The sequence below is a fragment of the Platalea leucorodia genome (assembly GCF_965183815.1).
Source record: "Platalea leucorodia genome assembly, chromosome: W".
Lineage (NCBI taxonomy): Eukaryota > Metazoa > Chordata > Aves > Pelecaniformes > Threskiornithidae > Platalea > Platalea leucorodia.
In genome coordinates, this window is record NC_138859.1 from 33,244,035 (window position 1) to 33,267,786 (window position 23,752).

At 40.3% G+C, this 23,752-nt stretch overlaps 1 protein-coding gene across 4 annotated transcripts in view; it reads left to right on the top strand.

The window, feature by feature from the left end:
- Positions 1-2,782: 2,782 nt before the first annotated feature.
- Positions 2,783-23,752, top strand: part of LOC309601870 (putative global transcription activator SNF2L2) — a gene marked incomplete at its 5' end in the record, with an annotated part of 160,288 nt that continues 139,318 nt past the window's right edge. For 2 of the 4 annotated variants that reach the window (XM_082335094.1, XM_082335093.1), the window contains 5 exons: positions 2,783-3,007; positions 8,935-9,058; positions 19,689-20,018; positions 21,392-21,493; positions 22,630-22,879. In XM_082335094.1, the coding sequence (XP_082191220.1) occupies positions 2,783-3,007; positions 8,935-9,058; positions 19,689-20,018; positions 21,392-21,493; positions 22,630-22,879 (1,031 nt within the window). Of the gene's footprint in view, positions 3,008-8,934; positions 9,059-19,688; positions 20,023-21,391; positions 21,494-22,548; positions 22,880-23,752 lie in introns of all 4 variants that reach the window. The other 2 variants (XM_082335095.1, XM_082335092.1) reach the window with 2 other exon arrangements.

A 23,752-nucleotide genomic window follows, 5' to 3' on the forward strand; every position in this document is an offset into this window, starting at 1 on the left:
CAGAGGTATCAGCATGTCTTACCCTGCAAGGAAATGGGATCCCAAGGTAGTTAATTTTAATTGAGTTAAACCCTTTTTCTAATTTGTTTGCTTGAATCAGAATAGAGATGTAACTAATAAAACATAACAAAAGGGAGTTTATAAACAGAACCTGGTAAACATTTTTGGTCCTGATAAAACATGTAGGTAAGAGGGGGAATACCCAAATAAGGTCTTGATGCAATTGCATTTTGCTTGCTTGAAGTATTGGGTCTGTTGGGTAAATGCTGTTTTACTTGTGACAGGAACAAGGTTGGCAGTTCTGTAAACCTGACATTCCTTGTTTGCAAGCAAATGGGGCAGCCAGCAGTAATGACCATCCTACTCTCCTACTCCATTATGTCTTCTCAGTGGGCCTCTTCTCTGCTTTGGTGGGAATCCTGGGAGGGTACATTGTGTTAAGCGATGTTAGGAGCAGGGACACCTCCTCCAGCTGCTCCACCTCAGGTCTTCCTCCTGCCCAGCTGCTGGAGCCCAGCCCAGGGACCCTGGGTCTCTGCCCAGGCTGAGGGATGAGGCTACCACTTTCCTGTTTGCAGGTTCAACCAGTAGCGAAGCTGAATATGTATCCTAGAAAAACACACACAGACACAGGACACTGACATGGCCAGTCACACAGACTGCCTCAGATAAGGCGCTGCCTTCAACAGCACCTACATACAGGACCCATATAAAACATAAACATAGACAGCCAAGTCCCCTTCCTCCTCTTCGGCTGGTAGAGATAGAAGTTCACTAGTGAAGGCACATACGCACTACTCTCTAGATTGACAAGCACACACACATTTGGGGATCCCTCGAGTACCAGTGTGGCACCTCTGCCCACCCGATACCCATGCCTGGATCCCAGGCCCTCTTACCTGCTTCACGGGTCCCCTACTCACCAGCTAGTCCAGCTTGATGTTTTCTAGCAAACATGCATGCACTCGCACACTCATCCCACAGGTGCTCCACATTTGCAAGTCCTCCTGGGCGTAGCACGGACCCTTACCTGTCTGATACCCCAGCCTGGACCTAAGCCCCCCCTCCCTTGGTGTGACTTACCAACTAGTCCAGCTTGAAGTTTGCTAGTGAATACACAGAATCACAGAATGGTTGAGGTTGGAAGGGACCACAGGAGGTCATCTGATCCAACCCCCCTGCTCAAGCAGGGCCACCTATAGCCAATTGCCCAGGACTATATACATACAGCCTTTGAATATCTCCAAGGAGGGAGACTCCACAACCTCTCTGGGCAACCTGTTCCAGTACTCAGTCACCCTCACAGTAAAAAAGTGTTTCCTGACATTCAGCCAGAACCTCCTGTGTTTCAGCTTGTGCCCGTTGCCTCTTGTCCTGTCACTGGGCACCACTGACAAGAACCTGTGTGAGCTGTGTGGTGCTTAGCTGCCTACTGGGGTTAAACCACAACAGTCTTTTTTGGTGCCCAACATGGGGCTCGAAGGGTTTGAGATAATGACAGATTTGATTGGAGTTTGCTAGCTGATTTTATAGCCCATCATCCAGATCATTAATGAAGATGTTAAACAGGATCAGACCCAGTATTGACCCCTGGGGTACACCACTAGTCACTGGCCTCCAACTAGTCTTCGTGCCACTGATCACCATCCTCTGGGCCCGTCCCTTCAGCCAATTTTCAATCCACCTCACTGTCTGCTCATCCAGCCCATACTTCATCAGCTTCTCCATGAGGATCTTATGGGAGACAGTGTCAAAAACCTTGCTAAAGTGTACGTAGAGCATATCCACTGCTCTCTCCTCATCTACTAAGCCAGTCATTTCATTGTAGTCATTTCACCTCCCCTTGGTGAATCCACACTGTCTACTCCAGATCACCTTCTTGTCCTTAATGTGCCTGGAAATGGTTCCCAGAATTAGTTGCTGCATCACTTTCCCAGGGATCAGAGGTGAGGCTGACTGGCCTGTAGTTCTCCGAGTCCTGCTTCTTGAAGATACAAGTGATGACATTTACTTTCCTCCAGTCCTCAGGCACCTCTCCCAATCGCCTTGATTGTTCAAAGATTATTGGAAGTGGCCTCACAATGACATCAGTCAGCTCCTTCAGCACTCATGGGTGCATCCCATCAGGGCCCATGGGCTTGTGTACATCCAGTTTGCTTAAGGATTCCCTGACCTGATCCTCTTCCTTGCTTCATCCTTTCCCTGTGGTGTCTGGGACCTGGGATTCCTGAAGGCTGGTCTTGCTAGTAAAGAGTGAGGTGTAGAAGGCATTTAGTACCTCAGCCTTTTCCATGTCCTGTGTCACCATGGTGGAGCAGATATCCACACTGCAGCCCATGGAGGACCCCACACTGGAAAAGTTGGCTAGTCCCTGAAGGAATTGCATCCCGTGGAGAGCTCACACTGGAGCAGATTTTCCTGAAGGAATTGCGTCTCATGAAGAAGACCCATGCTGGAGCAGGGGAAAAGTGTGAGGAGGAAGGACAGGCAGAGAGGAACTGTTACTATTGACTGTAGCCCCCCATTCCCCATACCCCCTGTGCTGCTGGCGGGGAGGGGTAGAGAAGTTGGGAGTGAAGTTGAGCCTGGGAAAAGGAGGGATGGGGAAAGGTGCTGTTTTAATTTTTTTGTCTTTGTTTCTCACCATCCAAATGGTCTCCAGTATAGTTTTTTTTTCCTGGCTATATTCCACTGACCCTAATGACACATGGAAATTCTGTTTTATTTATTTTTTTCTTTTCATTAGAGCTATTCTGCTAATTGAAAAGGAGACAGGAAATAGATGTCTACACCAGTGGACCCTGGCACAATGCCTCATCCTGGTCCTTCCCCAGGGCCAGGTCCTTCACCTGGACCAATTCTAGGACCTAGCCCAGGACCAGGGCCATCTCCTGGCTCAGTACACAGCATGATGGGGCCAAGTCCTGGACCACCCAGTGTCCCACATCCTATGCCGACAATGGGGTCTACTGATTACATGCAGGACGGCATGCACCAACGGCATAAGGTAATTTTGTTTTTAATAAATAAGATTTTTTCCTAGACTTCTCACCATTGATTAAAAAGCATACTTTTACTACATTTAGACCTGCAAAACAAGCTATTGCACTTCATACATCACCTGCAAAACTGCAGCTACACTTTGATTATATCTTTATTACTAAAGATTGTGTACATATTGGATCAAACAGAACTTGTTTGTTTTTAACAGACCAATTTGAACTACAGTGCTAGCAATTATGCAAATCTTAACTTGTAAACTGCACATTTCAATAGAATAGGCCTTACTAGAGAATAAAATTAAAGTGCTGCAAGACCGTTCTAGTAGTAATTTTTTGTAGTTAAACCTACATGTTAGATCTTGTAAGGTTCTTTTTCGACATCTGTATGGAACTATTCTTTTTCCATATTATATTTTTCTGGGGTGACTTTTTTTCATGAACATTTATTTTTATTATTATCTCTTAAAAGGCTTAAATATTTATTTCATCTTCCATGTTGATTTTAAAATTATTGTCAAATTAATTTACATAGGCTCCATCTCATTAAGGAATTTAAAACTATTTAATTTAAAGCATGTGAATAATCTAACTTGAGTGCTTGTCATGCTTAAATTTACATGTGTGCTTACACAATCAATTTCCTTTGCTATAAGGAAATATGTCTGAAATTTTCTTTTTTAAGACATTCTCTTACTAATTCTCATCTTTTATTTAATTATGAAGTAAATTTATGGTAACTTCACTTTTACAGGTTTTTTACCTTCATAAATATGCAATAACTGCTTACAGAAGCAAGATATAATTTCAAAAACTTTTGTTGATTATCATTGGTGTCACTTGGAATTGTTGTTCTTGTTGCTATAAGCATATAGAGAAATTTTCAAATTAAAATAAAAATGAGCCATTTATTTATTTACTTTTAAAACATTTTTGAACTCTTTCTGAAATGGCAACTTGTCGTGGTTTAACCCCAGCCAGCAACTAAGCACCACACAGCTGCTCGCTCACTCCCCCACCCCAGTGGGATGGGGGAGAGAATTGGAAGGGTGAAAGTCAGAAAACTCGTGGGTTGAGATAAAAACAGTTTAATAACTGAATTAAAATGAAATAATAGAATAGTAGTAGTAGTAATAATAATATAATAATAATAATACAATAATAATATACAAAGCAAGTGATACACTATACAATTGCTCACCACCCGCCAACCGATGCCCAGCATGTCCCCGAGCAGTGATTGCTGCCCCCTGGCCAACTCCTCCCAGTTTATATACTGAGCATGACGTCATGTGGTATGCAATAGCCCTTGGGCCAGTCTGGGTCAGCTGTCCTGGCTGTGCTCCCTCCCAGCTTCTTGTGCACCTGGCAGAGCATGGGAAGCTGAAAAGTCCTTGACTTAGTGTAAGCACTACTTAGCAACAACTAAAACATCAGTGTGTTATCAACATTATTCTCATCCTAAATCCAAAACACAGCCCTATACCAGCTACTAGGAAGAAAAATTAACTCTATCCCAGCTGAAACCAGGACACAACTTCTTCAATTTGCCTTTTTCACATATGGCTCAATCTTAGTTATTAAAACAATGATTGTCATGTGCAGTCAATAAGGACATGACACTGGTTGTCATCTACAGTATGAAAAAACACATCATTAAAACTTTTGATAATGCAAAGACATCTAAGGTGGAGGGGAGCCATGGTCCCAAGTTCTATTGAACTGCTGAAATCATCATCTTTGAGCGGTTGGTACATTCAATACTTGAATTTTATGCACAAGCATAACTTGAAGCATCAAGTTAGTTTAGTTGTTAGCCTCAAGTTGTGCCAGGGGAGGTTTAGATTGGATATTAGGAAAAATTTCTTCACTGAAAGGGTTATCAAGTATTGGAACAGGCTGCAGAGGGAAGTGGTTGAGTCCCCATCCCTGGAGGTATTTAAAAGATGTGTAGACTGTGGTGCTTAGGGACACGGTTTAGTGGTGGACTTGGCAGTGCTAGGTTAACGGTTGGACTTGATGATCTTAAGGATCTTTTCCAACCTAAATGATTCTATGATTCTATGATATTAGACATTTGCAATTGCCATTTCCTTGTTTGTGGGGTCAGTGACTGCCCAAGATGCCAGCATTCTGGTGAATACCAAAAACTCAATAGGCAGTCTGGGTTTACATTCTTCAATTGTCTCTCTCTTGAGAGATTCCTGAACTGCACAAGGAAGCACCTAGAATTCTGCAGTAGAACAGTTGAATACTCAATACAGTAAGTGTAACTTCTACATCTGGCTTCTCCTTGTACATTCATCAGGAGCTGTATGCTATGTCAGCAATGGAAACAAATACATACCACAGAGCTTTTATAGTCATTTTAGGAGCATCTTGGAGAAGTTCTGTGTACCAGAGTACAAGTTATGCCTTTGAGATACTTCAAGGCTTCTTTTAAAATTTACCATGACTGTAGAGTCCAGATAGTTGATCTAAAGGTGACCAATCAGTATAGCTAGAATAAAATTACTTCCCTTTCTCTCTACTGATTTTGCAAATGAGGCTAAGACTGTAACTACACAAATATTTGTTTTAGCAGCACTGTTGGCTTAAACAGCCTTGTTCTTCTCCAGGCTGCCAGTTCATTTGTTGTAGTACACTTGTGTGTGTGCATGAATAAAGTAGACAAAATATGCTCTGATTCATGCAGATATTTGTAGGATGGGCATATTTGTGCATATATACGCAATGGGATATGATTATCACTTTTAAAATTGACAAACTAACCAGTAAACTACCTTCATTCTGTATTGGATACTTGACTAACTTACAGAGAATAATATAATGCATACAGAATTTGAAGGAATCCAAAGTATGCAGAAGTATATGAAAAAACTGCTTGATATAAGGGGTTGCTAAATCCTGTAATAGGGTAGGGGCAAGGCTGCCAGTGCTCTGTGTCTCCAGGTCTAGCCAGTCATGACAGTGAGCGTGTGTTCCTAGTAGGCACGTATGCACACAATACATATATGCATACAGCTGCACAGATCAACACCAACAGAAAACACTGCACTTGCAAGCACAACCAGCACCAACAGCCTCATCCTGTTCTGCTCTCTAGCTGATCAGGATGAAAGCCTGTTAGCAGAAAATATTTACGATATGGATCCTTCCAGGAGCTGGGCTCAGACACTCAGTCAACCCATTAGCTGGCCCCTGGATCCCCTGGTCTTCCAGTTGCTGGCACCTTGGCATGCAAGCCCTCAAGACCTGCAGCCTCATTCCAGTTCCTGGTACTTGTCTTGCCTCTCCCTCCTTGCACACATGGACACACACACTATAGATCCTTGCAATAACTGGCCATAGACACTCAGTAGCTGGTCCCTGGATCCCCTGGTTTCCTAGTTGCCTCACAGACACACACACATGCAAATAGATCTCTCTGGTAACTGGTCCAGACCTATGGCCTTACCGGTAGCTGACCCTCATACCCCATCATCTCTCCAGTAGCTGGCTTGGACCTCCTGGTTCTTCTAGTAGCCAACTCTCAGACCCTCTGGTCTCTCCAGTATCTGGCCCAGGCTTATACCCTGGCTCCCAAACCTCTTATCCTACTTGCTGGCTAGTTTGGCTTGATATGTGTTAGCAATCACACACTGATATACATACCCACACAATAAGCATGCGTTCCAGTCTCTCCAGTTGCTGGTACCACAGACACATGGACCCCTATGACTTGTGGTTCCCCACTCCAATTGCTGGCTCTTAGACCTCCATACACACACACATGCACACAGAGTTGAGAACCCCCTCACCCAGGGGGTGAGTTTAATGACAAGACAGGACAGACTGTGCTGATCAAGTGCAGGGCATGGTCAGACAAATGCACTCACCAGACCTGTTTACATGCGCCCAGCCCCTTTTATCCCCTTATACCTCTATTTTCCCATGCTTGTTCCTCCCAAAATTCCCTAGATCCCTCCCTTTCCCTACCTTTGGTTACTCCCCTAAACATTCCATAATAAGTCTTGCACGATTCCAAAATGTTCTTCCTGGCATTCCATAATGAGTCCCATACCCTAGTAGGCAGTAACCCCCTTCAGTCTGTAAGTGCTTGGGAGAGCTGCTCCCGTTGACTCATCGGGTGGGTTTCACACTGGAGCTGAAGCTCTCCTCGGGACAGCCCTGGGAGGAGCCAGGGCAGGGGCTCTGTCTCTGATTAGGTTATTGGGGTTCCTCCACCTGACATTGTGCCTGTGCTCCTTTGTGTTTACAGAGATTTGCTTTAAATAGCATAATCTAACATTAAGTTGGCATTAATAAATCATATAGTTCCCATACTTAACAACAATTATGTGAAAATTAAATACTATATATTCAAATAACCAGAAAATCTGTACACAGGAAAATTTACTGTTGATTTATAAATATAGTTAGGCCAGAAAGAATAAACTAACTTTTTCTCACTAATTTTTGGAATAAACTTTAGTCCATCAATCACATTGTCAGCAGCATCAGGATGTCAACAGCATTAGGAAATCTCCTGAACTCAAAATATTTGGAAGCTGGGAGGATAGAAGAGGGAAGCATTGCTATATGTTTGCCCTGATCTTATTCTTCCTGGGTATTCACCTCTGGTCCCTTCTGGAGACAGAAGAAAGGGAAGGATGGTCTTGGTCTGAAGTGATATAGCTGTTCTTATGCACCAACTGGTCATGTATTTTTTAGCTATATATATTTATTAACCAGAACAATGATATTTTCCATAGATCTTACTCAAGGGACAGAAAGAGAACTGTGCACTTTGATCTCTCTTCCTATTTGCTCATAACCAGAAGTGTAATCCCTTGTTTTGCTTATTTTATTATTTATAACCATGTGTGGTGGGTTAGCCTTGGCCAGAAGCCAAATGCCCACCCAGCTGCTCACTCACTCCCTCTCCTCAACAGGATAGGGGGAGAAAATAGGATAAAAAAGCTTGTGAGGTGAGATAAAGACAGAGAGATAGCTTACCAATTACTGTCACAGACAAAACAGACTTGACTTGGGGAAAATGAATTTATTTATTTATTAAAATAGATTTGGATAGTGAGAAACAAAGACAAAAAAAAAAAAGCATTATGTCCTCCATGGGCTGCAGGGGAATACCTGCTCTGGCGCCTGGGGCACCTCCTCCCTCTCTTTCTTCTCTGACCTTGGTGTTTGCACTGCTATTTCTCACTCTTCTCCCCCCTCCCCTGCTTGTCCAGCATTTGGCTCAGCTCTGGCCTGCAGTGGAACTATTGCTGAGCTGGCTGGAACTGGCTGTGTCAGGCACAGGGCAGCCCCTTACCTCTTCTCCCTCTTCTCACAGAGGTCCCCCCTGCAGTCCTGCCCCCTCCTGCTACCAAAGCCTTGCCACTTAAATCCAATACACCATGTATACCATAAATGATTGCTGGCTGTAGAAAAATTAGTATGATGTCACAAACAGGATTTTTACTTGAAGTAAAAATATGCCAATAAGAAATTGATTCTTTTAATGGAATCTTTGTGTTTGAAGGGAAACAGCATTTGGGACATTCCAGTATAGCGGCAACTGAAAGGCAAAAGGTTGGGTTAATAATTTGGCCTAAGCTAAGTTGGTCTGCATTACACCGCTTTGTTATATGAAGTCAATACAGTTCATTTGTTTCTGTTTGGACAATTTTCCTCCAGTTTGTAGTACTTGACATTGTCCAAACAGCTCATAAGGAATCAGAAAAAGAAAAGGAAGCAGCAGGAAGGGGGATAAACGTTCTCATGTTGTGCTCTGCTTTCCAAAAATCTGATTCCAGGAATAGAGAGTCCCATTGTATTTACTTATAATAGGTAGTATGAGAAGTTTATATGCTTCTTTATATACTTGTGCAAATTTTTATTTTATGTCCCTTTGATTTTTTTTAGTAGATATATTTATTTTTTTTTACAGCCTACTGATGGCTTGCATGAAAAAGGAATGGTTGAAGATGTTCATTGTAGCTCTATGAAGAGTATGCGACCTCCTCACCCTGGAATGGGCCCACCTCAGAGTCCAATGGACCAACATAATCAAGGTTTATATGTATTATGCATGCAATATGATTTTTGGGGCCCTTTTGTGCTACAGGAAGTCACAAGTTCCTTGGAACAAGTTTCTTATATTTCCTCTGTGCTCTGTTTGGAAAAGACAAATTGTGATATTGAGGGGAGTAGAGGAATAACTTAATTATCTTGCTTTTTGGAGTGTTCATCAACCATGTACTGAAAAAAAGGGGTAATGTAAGGGCTTGGGTAAGGTTATAATCTGTGACCTGGGTAACTTTCTACGATCTTCAGCAAATCACTAAAGTCCATTATAGATTTCAGTTCCCGTTTTTAAAACAGTTTTCTTCTTTTTTATGTCAGTATTGTAAACATAAGTGCATTAAAGAATTTGATTGGTTTGAATCCTATGATGAAGGAATCACAAGAGAGAAGTCAAACCATCCTGGAGTGGCCTTATTTAATATCTGCCGTGTTTGCTCAAGTACTGTTCGTAGGTTTTGCCAAAAAATTGTGCCCAACAACAGAAACAAAATAGAAGCTAATTTCATCATGTGTCTTCTACATGTCCTTTAGTTCACAAGGTAAAAGGAAATGTATTCTATAAGCAGCTCAGTATGTTGAAGATTTAACTGACAACACCTACTTTCATTAATTAGTTTAGTAGATAAGGTTCTTTATATTGCATAACTAGTTGTATTACAGCAATGCCTAAAGATCCTGACTAGAATTAGGAACCCTATTTTACCAGTCCCTGTACAAATTATTAAGAGATGGTCACTTTTTTTGATGTGTTTTTGTGTTTGTTAGGTTGGATAAGACAAATCGTGGGAAGAGAAAACGGGTATAGATTAGCAGAATGTCTTTGCTTGAACTGCTGTGTGACTGAGTGGGCTGTGACTGGGATCCTGGTCAATACTTGTTCCTGTACCTTGAGCATTGGAAAGTACTGTTTTTCAGTTACACCTTTCACTACCAATTAAGTGAAATAGAACTGACTTCTGAAGGTACAAATTCTCCATCAGATTAAAGTGTTTTTCTGCTGATTTCAGCAGAATTAAAGCATGCTCATCTGAGAGCAAAATTTTACCGGAGTATGCATTCAGAGACAGTTTTGCTTGTAACAAATGTGTTTCCTAAAATGAACAGAATGTTTACTCTGAAAATGAAAACTGGTTCAATTTAAACATAATGTGCTAATAATACAGTACAGTACTTAGCACTGTGGGTCATGGCTCATGCATGGGACTTCTCTGTGCTACAATAAAACTAATAAGCAGTAATAACAGGTACGACTGTCTATAGAATAGACATGTATAGTGCTTGCTTCTGGATAGTATTCTAATTTAGAAGAAAAGTAGCACTAAGCAAAATTAATATAACCCATATTAAATGGACTAAAACTTGTTAAGTGATAGCTTATAAAAATAAATAAATAGCAAATCATCAACCAGTTGGGGACATTTCTAGTTGGTCTTGCGGGAATCTGAATATATTTGTCATAAATATATGTCATAAACTCATTGCTGGTAGAATTTGCAGATAACAGTGGTGTAGCAGTAAATAACAAAAGGAACATGTTGATTATATATGCTGATCAAGATCATAGAAAGATACCAATGAACTGAAACAACCCAAAAAACCCTCTTGTTTTTTCATGGAATTTGAACTAAATAAGTGCAATTATTGTGATACAGCAGTGAAACCCACTCCAATTACAATGTTTAAAGTGCTCTGTTCAACTTGAAATGCAAAGATAAGCACTGCAGGGTTTTTAAGGCTCTGGGACTTAATCTCTGTAAACTTTTAATCACGAAGCATTATTTGCTGAGCTTTTTACAATAAAGCTACCCAAATTTAGGTTAACATAGAGTTCACCAAGTTACTCCTTCTTCACAGAGAATATTGATATTTACTGTCCCTACTGTTCTTAAACTTAGCTGCACTTTCTTTTCTGATCCTTTCAGCCTTTTAAAGATGAGAAAAATCTATTTGGTCATCTTATCCATCTGTCTGCCGGTGGAAGACTACCTCTCAGCAGTATATTTCTCCAGTCCTAATTTTGAATGAATTGCATGCTTGGGACCTTCATATCTTTCTCTTAGTTGACAGTTCCACAAGAGATGATATTAGCACTGGCCATATTACCAATGAGGAAAATTTTATACTTTGCTTACCTTAAATAAATCTTGTACCTTCAGTCCTGTCTGAATATATTTCTCACTGTATATTTCTTCTAAGATGTTATGTGCTCTCACTGTGTATTGTGAATACCTATTCTGTTCCTCCTTCTGAGACTACATTTAATTAATGAAAAAAGTGATAGTCAACCTAAATGAGCCATTGAACTAAATTTCTTCAATTCCGGTCTATATCTCCTCCTCCCAAAACTTGTTTGCATTCATCGTTTCAATAAAAATCCCATCCCCACCCCCCTGCCATCAGTTGTATCAGAGCTGACAGCAGTTGAAATTTTAATGTATATGGTCCACATACATTTTCATCATTTAAGTCATCTTACTATTTAGTGGTAGTTAAGAGCTTGATTGACTTAAGCACTGATGAATATTCTACTGCTTGGAATGGTGGAATCTTGACTGTGCATCTAGTGCTATCTATTATGGTATTGTGGTTTAGAATTAATAATGTCATCTGCTGTTTATTCATAGAGTGGAAAAGGAGTACAAGTTTTCCTTAGCTTTCAGCTCCCATTTTCTCAACTTCGAAAGAATTAGTCGAAATGAAGAAAAAGTTCTATTTGCATCTGCTAAGTAAAATGAAAGCAGAAGCAATTAAGGCAAAAAAATTATACACACTCCTCACCCCCACCCCCCCACCCCCACTTGCTTCTGGAGAAGTGTTAGAACTAGGATTTGTTCCACTGTGAAGACTGAAAATAATATGCTTACTTTATATAACACATGATGCTATGACATACTTGTGTAGATCAAGTTGTATCAAAGTTTGAAAAAAAAATTGGTTGCTAATTATATATATATAGCTAAGAAAGCCTTTTAACTTCCTAAAATTTGAGAAGGACTCACAGGAACTGCCTCTTCTACTAGGGGTCATAGAGAAGATGGAGCCAGACTATTCAGAGGTGCCTGCTGCCTAGCAAGAGATATTCTAATTGTGCATAAGGAAAAAAAAAATCACAGTGAGAGTTGTGCAGCACTGGAACAGAGGCCCAGAGAGGCCTTGGAGACTTTCAAAATTTGCCTGGATAAGGCTCTGAGCAGCCTGATCTAACTTTGAAGTTACCCCTGTTTTGAGCAGAAGGTTAGAATACATGACCTCTAGAGGTCCAACCCAGATGATTCTATGATTCTATTTTTTATTTTTTAACAAGATACTAATGTTGTTTAAATAATTTGGTAAAAGAAAATATATAAGAAAAAAAAAAGCTGATTTTTTCAATTCAGAATACTGGCAACCATTAGAATTATAGCATTAAAGTCTCTGTTATTAGGGTATTATATGCATCTCTGATTTAAGTTGTCTTTGTAGCTCTGTGTTTTAAATAGCTATGAAATAATACTTTTGTAATGCAAAGCATTGCATAGGTATATGGTTTGCATTAGGCCCAGATGCAAGTGGCAGAAAAGTCACATGAAATCTGTGGAATTTACTTGTGATGTCAAGGCTATTTTTTTTCCTCATATTTGGTGTCTTCTCCCCTGTATATTTTCCAGAATTAACGGTTATCTGATTGTCCTCTGTCAGCACACAGAACTCTCTAAGTTCACACTCTTCTTGTGTTTCAGTTTGTGCCCATTGCCTATTGTCCTTTCAGTGGGCACCACTGAGAAGAGTCTGTCTCCATCTTCCCATCCCATCTCATCTCACTCAATCTCTCCTCATATGTCAAATGCTCTGATCATACTTCATGATCTTTGTGGCCCTTTGCTGGACTCTCTCCAGTATGTCCATGTCTCTCTTGTACTGGGAAGTCCAGAACTGGACACAGGACTCCAGGTGTGGTCTCACCAATGCTGAATTGAGGGGAAGAATTGCTTCCCTTTATCCGCTGGCAACACTCTTCCTAAAGCAGTCCAAGATGCTTTTGGCTACCTTTGCTGCAAGGGCACATTGCTGGCTCATGTTACACTTGGTGTCAACAAGGACCCCCAGGTCCTTTTCTACAAAGCTGTTTTCGAGCTGTTTGGCCTCCAGTCTGTATTTGTGAATGGAGTTATTCCTCCTCAGGGGCAGGACTGGGCATTTCCCTTTGTTGAATTTCATGAGGTTCCTCTGCCCATTTCTCCAGCCTGTTGAGGTCCCTCTGAATGGCAGCACTACTATCTGGTGTATCAGCCACTCCTTTCCAATTCTTTATTATCTGCAGACTTGTTGAGAGTGCACTCTGTCCCATCATTCAGGTCATTAATGAAGATGTTAAACAGTACTGGCTCCAGTATATCTCATATCTCACCAGTTTGGTTATAAGGATGCTATGGGAGACTGTGCCAAAGGCCTTGCTAAAGTCAAGGTAAACAACATGCACTGCTCTCCCCTAGTCCACCAAGTGAGTCATCTCATCATAGAAGGCTATTAGGTTGGTTATGTGTGATTTCCCCTTCATAAATCCATGCTGACTACTCCCAATCACCTTCTCATCTTTCATGTGTTTGGAAATGGCTTCCAGGATTATTTGCTCCATCACCTTCCCAGGGACAGAGGTGAGGCTGACTGGCATGTAGTTCCCTGGATTCTTCTTTTTGCCTTTCTTGAAAATAGGAGTGACATTTGCTTTCTTCCAGTCCTCAGGAACCTCTCCCAATCATCATGACCTTTCAAAGATAAGCTTAGGGACATGGTTTAGTGGTGGACTTGGCAGTGCTAGGTTAGCGGTTGGACTTGATGATCTTAAGGGTCTTTTCCAACCTTAACGATTCTATGATTCTATGATTCTGTAAGAATGTCCTCGCAATGATATTGGCCAGTTCCCTCAGCACTCATGGGTGCATCCCATCAGGTCCCATGGTCTTGCGTACATTCAGATAGTTTAAATGTTTCCCTAACCTGATCCTCCTCTACTGAGGGTAGGTCTTCCTTTCTCTAGACTTTCCCTCTAGTCTCAGAGGCCTAGGATTCCTGAAGGCTGGTCTTACTGGTAAAGACCAAGGCAAAGAAGGCACTGAATACCTTGGCCTTTTCTATGTCCTTTGTCACCACGTTCCCAGCCTGATTCAGCAGTGAGCCCACATTTTTTTTTCTTCCTTTTCCTGCAAGTATACTTGTAAAAGTCATTCTTGCCTTTCGCATCCCTTTCCAGTTTCAACTCCAGATGAGCTTTGGCTTTCCTAACCCCATCCCTGCATGCTTCTACAGTGTCTCTATACTCCTCCTGGGTCACCTGCCCCTACTCCCACCTCCTTTGCACTTCCTTTTTTTCTTTTATTTTAGTCAGGAGCTCCTTGTCCATCAATGCAGGCCTCCTGTTGCCTTTGCTTGACTTACTGCATGTCATTCTTGAGCTTGAATGATGTGATTCTTTAATATCAACCAGTTCTCTTGGAACCCTCTTCTTTCTAGTGCTGTATACCCTGAGATTCTTTCAAGCAGCTCCCTAAAGATGCCAAAGTCTTCTCTCCTGAAGCCCAGGGTTGTGCTCGAGGTTGGCCAGTATGTCTTGACTCTTTTTAAAGGTTTTGCACTTAAAGTAGAAAACCTCTATATACTTAAAGTAGAAAACCTCTATATGGCATCACAAAAATGTCACATTTTATAGTTAATAATGAGAAATTTGGAAGGTTTTTGTCCTTACCTGTAATAATTAGTTCGTGTTTTATTTTAATTTTTACTTTTGTAAAACTTGTTTTCCTTATTGCCAAGATTCCCAATGCGTATGACTTTGAGGGAGAGAGGAAATGTAATTATTAAATATGTAGAAACCTCAAAAAAATTCATTTCTAGAAATTCCTCTCTCCATAGCAATGTCATGCACTTAAGGCTTGAATTGTCAAGGTTAAAAACAAGTGCTGTATGTCTCATTTCACCTTTCTGACTTCACTTTTTTGTAGCTCAGATGATAGATTTAAGATCCAGAATCTCAAAGCCTGTCACTGATTTAGGACGAAATAACTTTGAAAAGTATAATATTGTGGTGGGGAGACAAAGAAATCTTTCTTTGGCAGACAGTTTTGAAAACAGCTTAATTAAAAGTAGCTGCTATTTAAAGGAAATTGTGAGATTTGGAAATGTAACAGTAATGGAAAAATACAATAAATAAGAAACCAAAATTTAAAAGCATAAGACAATAGAGCAATTATATGCTTTTTTAATACCATAATGTATTCATTTAAAGCAGTGTCTTCAGTAAGTGGGATTTTAGCCCCCCCTTTTCTTAATAAAGAAAGAATTATTTTTGAGAGTACTTAGTAGTCTCAGTCCTGACACCTTTGGTGGACAGAGATTAATAAATGGAATAAATCATATGATCTGTATGATTATTTATCATGGCTTTTATTACTGTTGTGGTTTAACCCTGGCCGGCAACTAAGCACCACACAGCTGCTCACTCACCCTCCCCCCCGGTGGGAAGGGGGAGAGAATCGAAAGGGTAAAAGTAAGAAAACTCATGGGTTGAGATAAGAACAGTTTAATAATTGAAGTAAAATGAAATAAAAATAAAAATAATAATAATAAATTGTAATGAAAAGGAAAAGAACAAAAAGAGAGAGAAAAACAAAACCCAGGAAAAACAAGTAATGCAACCGCTCACCACTTGCCGACTGACGCCCAGCCAGTCCCCGAGCAGCAATTCCTGCCCCCCAGCCAACTCCCCCCAGTTTATATACTGAGCATGATGTCATATGGTATGGAACAGCCCTTTGGCCAGTCTGGGTCAGCTGTCCTGGCTATGCTCCCTCCCAGCTTCTTGTGCACCTCCTCTCTGGCAGAGCATGGGAAGCTGAAAAGTCCTTGAATTAGTATAAGCACTGTTTAGCAACAACTAAAACATCAGTGTGTTATGACATTATTCTCATCCTAAATCCAAGACACAGCACTATACCAGCTACTAGGAAGAAAATTAACTCTATCCCAGCTGGAACCAGGACAATCATCAGCAATATATTTATGAATATATGTATAAGCAATTTTGATATTAATCTTTCTATTGAATAATCTCAGTAATTTTATCTTTTTACCCTTAATGTCTCTTATTCTCCCTTTTCATTCTTTCCTCAACTTTTTCTTTCTATATTTCCCTTAGGTTCCTTATTTTTTCTTATTTTCAATAGAGTCTTCTTTTCTTGACTTTTTGCTCTTTAGTTATAAAACTGAATTCTCAGTCTTTTTCTGTCTTATATCTGATCTTTTCCCAACTAAAACTTCTTTTTCTGTCCTGTCCTTCCATTTCCTTTTCCTATTTTTGAAAAACAAAACAAACCAAAACACAACCAACCCCAAATCTTCCATTCTTTTTTCTTTTTCCTTTCTCTCAGGTATTTTTAACATGTACTTCACCATGGGATATTAGTATCCTCAGACCCCACCTTTCATTAACTTTCAGTTCTTTAGCACTCTCATGTCTCAGCTTGTATGAATTCTGAATTTACAGCTACTGGCATCTCACCGGTCAAAATTTGTATAGTTCCCCTATGCTGCCCTTATTGGAAGAACAGTGAAATAAGGGAAGGAGTAAAATTGCTTGTTACTGTGACCAGGACTAGGTATAGATAAAGTTGGCCTAGTTTCAGTTCAGAATGTCAGATCGTCCAAGGAATCACAGGAGTAGATTTGATTCCACAGAACTCAGGGAAGTCTGCATGAACTTTTGAGTTCTGTGACCTATAACTTGGTCAAAGACTGTGAAAGGGAGCTAGGAGATTTGTTGTTTTGTAAGGCTCATCAGATTGATACTGTGGTGGGTTAACCCCAGCCAGCAACTAAGCACCCACCAGCTGCTTCCCCCCCCCCAGCAGTATGGGGGAGAGAATGAGAAGGCCAAAAGGAAGAAATTACTTGTAGGTTGAATTAAAGATAGTTTAATAAGTGAAGGAAAGAGAAAAAAAAACCACCAAGTGATGCAAAGGCAATTGCTTGCCACCTCCCACAAGCAGACTGATGTCCAACCAGTGTCCGAGCAACAGCTACTTTGGAAAGACTTCCCCATATTTTTTTATTGCTGAGCACAATGTCATATGACATGGAATATCCCTTTGGCCAGTTCAGGTCAGCTGTCCTGGCTGTGTCCCCTCCCAACTTCTTGTGCACCCCCAGCCTACTCCCTAGAGTAGGGGGGGCAGAGTGAGAAACAGAGAAGGCCTTGACGCTGTGCAAGCACTGCCTAGCTATAGCCAAAACATTGGTGTGTTATCAACAGTGGTTTAGTCACAAATGCAAAGGACAGCACCATACAGGCTGCTATGAAGAAAATTAACTCCATCCCAGACAGACCCAGTACAGATACAAATGCTATTTTTCTTCTGCAGATCTCTCTTTCACAGCTGGTGGACATCTTTAAAATCTAACTGTAGTGCATCACCTAAAGGATAAGTCTTAAGATTTTTTTTGTCTTGGATATGCTTTGGAGTCTTCGATATCTCACTTAAAAAGCATACTCATACCATCTATTTTCATGGATGTGTTATGAAGCTCAGGGAAATATTTGTGAAGTGTAATTAAAATTCAAACTTAAACCCACCAAAAAGCAAGATGAGTTCTGTTCCCTTCAGAGTTGTGCTCACCCTGTGTGGTGGGTCAACCTTGGCTGGCCTCCACATGTCCACCCAGCTGCTCTCTTAGTCCCCTTCCTCAGCAAGATGGGGAGAAAATAAGATGTAAAAACTTATGGGTTGAGATGAGGACAGGGAGATCAATCACCAATTACCGTCACAAACAAAACAGACTTGGGGAAAATTAATTTAATTTATTTCCAATTAAAAATAGAGTAGGATAGTGAGAAACAAAAACACAGCTAAAAACACCTTCCCCCCACTCCTCCCTTCTTCTTCCCAGGCTCAACTTCACTCCTGGCTCTTCTGCCTCCTCCTCCACCACCGAATGGCACAGGGGGATGGGGAATGGGGGTTGCAGTCAGTTCATAAAGCTTTTTCTCTGCCAGTCCTTCCTTCTCACGCTCTTCCCCTGCTCCAGCATGGGGTCCCTCCCACGGGAGACAGTCCTTCACGAACTTCTCCAACGTGAGTCCTTCCCAGCACAAGTTGGATGAAGCCATCACGACCCCCACTGGTGAAGCACACCGCCACACCCTGCCACCAAGCAGTGCAGGGGGGATGGGGAATGGGGATTGTGGTCAGTTCATAACGCTTCATCTCCATGGCTCCTTACTCCTCACACCAGCTCCAACGTGGGTTCCCTCCCACAGGCTGCAGTTCTTCAAGAACTGCTCCAGCATAGATCCTTTCCATGGGGTGCAGTCCTTCAGGAACAGACTGATCCAGCGTGGGTCCCCCACAGGCCACAGTTCCTGCCAGAAATCCTGCTCCTGCATGGGCTCCTCTCCACAGGGCTGCAGTTCCTGCCAGGAGCCTGCTCCAGCACAGGCTTGCCACGGGGACACAGCTTCCTTCAGGGCACATCCACCTGCTCTGGTGTGGGGTCCTCCCCAGGCTGCAGGGTGGATATCTGCTCCACTGTGGTTCTTCATGGGCTGCAGGGGAATCTCTGCTCTGGTGCCTGGAGCACCTCCTCCCCCTCCTTCTTCATTGACCTTGGCATCTGCAGGGTTGTTTCTCTCACATGTTCTCATTCCTCTCTCCCAGCTGCTGTTGCGCAGCAGTTTTTACCCTTTCTTAAATATGTTATCACAGAGGCACTACCAACATCGCTGATTGGCTCAGCTTTGGCCAGCGGAGGGTCTGTCTTGGAGCTGGCTGGAACTGGCTCTGTCAAACATGGGAGCAGCTCCTGATCTCACAGAAGCCACCTCTGCAGCCCCCCCTCCCCACTAACAAAACCATGCCATGTAAACCCAGTATACCCTGCTAGATCTTTTATAGGATTTAATGTTCAACAGCTTCTTCAGAAGATAGTTTTTGTGTTCAAAGTTGATACTCTGGGTTTTCCAGCACCTGGATGGTAAAAGGTAGTGAATGTTGTTTCTCAGACTAAAAGCTTTAATCTACATAATCTTGAGGAACTATGAAAAAATATGAATTAGATACTGTCTTTTTTTATATTTGTATGTTGGAGAGTATTAGCAAAAAGGTTATGTATCATTGAATAGGTACTTTGATGTATGCACATCAAAATAAATATATAAATATATAAATATATAAATATATAAATATATAAATATATAAATATATAAATATAATGCTGTTTTTATAAGCTATAAAATAGGCAAATATCTTTTAAAACATTCTATAATGAAATGTTTGTTCAACATACAGGTGAACCAGTGCCCTATCATGCCACTTGATTGCTGTATTTCACATGCAGTTTAGTTTTAGTTTGTTTTACCCCAAATGTGAGGGGAGTCAATTATTCTGTTTGAATAATAGCTCTTGTAGCCTTCTTGCTATCTCAGGGAATTTCAGATCATACTTCTGTTCTTGTAGAAAATATTACAGCTCTACTAATGTAAGAGAAAATTTTTTATACTTCAGATACTGTTTAGGGTAAAGAAACTTCAGTGGAGTTTAGACTTGATTAACCTGGAAAATAAGTTTTTGAACCTCTTATCTGCTCCAGGCTATATGTCTCCACACCCATCTCCACTGGGAGCACCAGAACATGTGCCCAGTCCAATGTCTGGACGAGGTCCAACTCCACCCCAGATGACTCCAAGTCAGCCAGGACCCACGATACCAGGAGATCCACAAGTTATGAGTCAACCCAACAGAGGTCCTTCCCCTTTCAGTCCTGTACAGCTACATCAGCTCCGAGCTCAGATTCTAGCATACAAAATGTTAGCTAGAGGTCAGTCTTTACCAGAAAACCTCCAACTTGCTGTTCAAGGAAAGAGGACCCTGCCTGGCATTCAGCAGCAACAGGTTCCTGCTGCCTATAGCAGGCAATCAAGTAAGTGAATGTAGGCACCATGTCATTGGCAAGATACTTCTTTGAGTTCTACCTGTGGAAAATAACAGAAATTGTTGGTGTGCAGGCATATAATTTGGAACCATTTGCAGACATCTGTATGAACAATGACCTATGGTTTTAAGTTGGAGTAAGTACATAAAGCACATTATTAATAGGATACTGTCATTTTTTTTTAAATAGAGATAAGAGTAATTTATATACTGTCTGTCCTGATTATGCCTGCCACTTTTGCAAATGTTTGTCATGATTTGTAAATTACATTTTACTGCTCTTCTTAGAATGCGTTTTCACTCCCCTGTTGCCATGCAGAAAAATAGATATAAAATCTAGAAGTTGACTGATTATGGAGATCATGAAAATTGAAACTATATGCAGTATGCTGTCAAGTGTATAACATAGGGAAAAGAGTTTCTCATAATAATAATAGATGTTATAATGCAGTACATTTTGGTCTTAAACAGCTGTTTTAATTTAAACAGCTTGCACCTGTTCTGTTTTCTGAACAAGTCCAATCCTAAGATCAATTTAATGGGGAGGGAAAGGAGGAGAGTTTTCTGTTGTTGAAGTTTGGTTTTGTTTGTAAGTAAGTTCATTAATTTGTATGATGATTGTCTTTCACTTTTTCCCTCCTCCACAACTTCAAGAAAATAAAGAAATGTCTAATCTAGCCATGTGGATATTATATGGATCCCACTGTGATATCTTAATAACAGTATTATGTGCATATTTTTTGACTCTTCATTACTTCCAACTTCAGACCTTTTCCCATGGGAAAAAAATTTCCAGTTTACTTAAAGGCAGTTTTAAATATCCTTTATGTATTTCTTTTCTCTTTTCCATTTTGTACATTTTTTAACTAAGGGCTATGAAAATGTAATCTTTATTTTTTAAAATTAATCTCCTCCTGCTGTTTATTACTCACTTGAAATAATAATCCTGTGTTCGTGATATTATAATATACACCATACAAATGATTTTGGGAACAAAATTAGCTTCAAGAACAGATTAAAAAATATGCTGATTATTTTAAAGAGTTAACGATTTCTGTAAACTGTTATTTAGCTTTAGAAGCTGAGGGTAAAGATGATCCTATTTTCTTATTAAAAGATAATTTGAATAACTGATCACTTAATTTCAATGCATGTGGCTTTGTCATCAAGTACTTTAAAAGATGTGATTTTAATATACCTCATTACATTAATTTTTTGCACAGTGGAATCCACTTAAATCTGTATTTAATGCACAAAGCTTATTTGCATAAATAGACTAGCATATTGGAATGCAGAGGGATTTTTTTAACGCGTAGTAATGTTTTATATTTTAATAATTTTCTTTCCTCTGTTAAATTATAGGTATTGGGTCACATGCAATGAGTGGTCCTACAGCTGGCCCAGGAGCAGCTCCAGGAGTACCTGGACATATAGCTGCCATGACCCCTAAACCTTGGACAGAAGGTAGAAGGGAGTATAGCAGTAATTTTATATCATGCATACAGTTAAGGTTAAACCGTGTGGGTAGGGATTGGGGAAAAGAGGCAGGAAAAAGAATGGGGAAATAAAAAGGCATAAAGAAGAAATGGTGTGACCTTTGCTTTGCCTAGCACTTAAATATCAAGGAGTGTTTTACCACTTATTCAAAGGTGAATGAGTTTATGATGAAATTATTGCAGCTGTTAGGCAGCCTGAACATGAAGCACCCTCTACAATCAGAATTAAATGTATAAACTTATTCCTTTTCCAGAGATTGATGCAGATGGTTGAATACCAGATGGTCAGGATGCTGGATCTGAAGTGAAATTGATTACAAGGCTACAGGCATATTGTGTAGTTGTATTTTTTAGCAATAAATTATTATTTTCTCAAACAATCAAGTGATATCTTTATTGTTGCAGATGTCTGTTCTTAGTGACTATCTCACATCTGTGTGCATGAGTGACTTCTTGACTTGTTAGAGTACTGAAACCTGTGCTGTCATTGGCAGGTGCTATATTTGTGTTAACTGATGAGTTAGTTAACTTTCAAAATAGTTAGAATGCTATAACATAAAAGAGTAATCAGATACCAAGTATTTCAGATACATAAATATAATTAATTGGGAGTTGGGGGCAAAATGGAAGCTATTTATATTTGTCAGGTATATTTAAGTACTATTGCTGAAATTTGAATACGGCTTACTGGTTCTCACAAAGAGTTATAAAAGCAGGCCTACTCATGCTTCTAATCAAATTATGACTGTGGATTCATCCTTGCAAGTGGTATAAGGACAACAAACATATGAAGAGGCAGAATTTGGTCCTGCACTTATATAAAACTAGTTCTAGAGGGCTCTTACTAATGCTAGATTTACTTAAAAAACAGTGTGAATTAAAAAAAAAAAAGAGGTGTTGCTCATAAATTGACATGCACTTTTATTATTTTTGGATCACTTTCTGCAATGTCCATTTGAGTTTGTTTCTCTATGGGGAGGGAAACCTAGTATTTTTCCTGATAAGTTTGAATGTTTGTCTTAGCTTCATGTTTTGACCTAAAAAATCATCTTGGATTTTTTACTTCATTCCATATTTCGTGTTATCATGTTTCTTATGTTCTAGGCCAAGCCCCAGATATGAGTGTTCCCAATACACCACAAAAGCTCTCCGTACCGCCTCCTAGTGGGAGGCCTTCTCCTGCCTCTGCTGCTTCCCAGCCTTCTGCAGCCATGCCTGGGCCCTCTGTACCACAGCCCACACCTGGACAGCCTTCACCTATTGTGCAGCTGCAGCAAAAACAGAATCATATCAGCCCTATCCAGAAACCACAAGGATTGGATCCAATTGAAATACTCCAGGAACGTGAATATAGGTAAAAGCTGAATAACAAGATTTAAATGCATATGCTTATTTTTTACTTTCTCAGTGGGCACTCTTGCAGTCATCCCCTGTACTGTAGTGATCATAGTTTAAATTGAGTTTCCATAGAGGGACCATGGCAAAAACAAGTACAGAGACATCAAACTGTAAAGCATGATTTAATTTCAACCCAAGTTCTGAATTAGCAAAGCATATTGGTAGTATCATTGCAAACCAGCTTAACTTTAAAATGGACTCAGGTACTTGGCTGGATTAGTGTGATATTTGGAAAGCTGCAAATAATAATAGCTATGAAATTAAAATCCTTGGAATCCACATGGAAACTATTTCAGTACAGAAAGTATTCAGAACCATAAACAAAAGGAAATTAGAAGGAAAAAAAAAAGGCAATGAAAAGACTGAAGAATAAGTGGCCAAAGCAAATTTTGTATAATGATAAATGGGTTGGCTGGACTACCAAAGAATAGTGAGAGTATTAAGGAGGTGAAAATGAAGATGAAAAATAGGATACCAGGAATTATGGTCCATGACTGTTGAGTTAGACTCCTAAGTAAGTACCCTAATTAAAAGGTGATGAGTACCCAGTAATATTCCTAGTAACACACAGAGGATCTAATATCTTATGATTTTCTGTGGTTAGAAAGAAACTGTTCCTTCCCCTTACTGAGACTATTATACAATTCCCCTTGAGGACTGGGGGAGGAGAAAGGTTGACTTGTATCTAAAGTATGTTCCTGGTCACTGTCAGTGACAGGAAACAGACTCCACATAGTGTATTTGCTTGACTTGAAATGATAATGCCTCTTCTTGTTACTAAAACAATGAGGGTATAGGGGGAAAGTAGACAAAAGATGGTAATCTCACT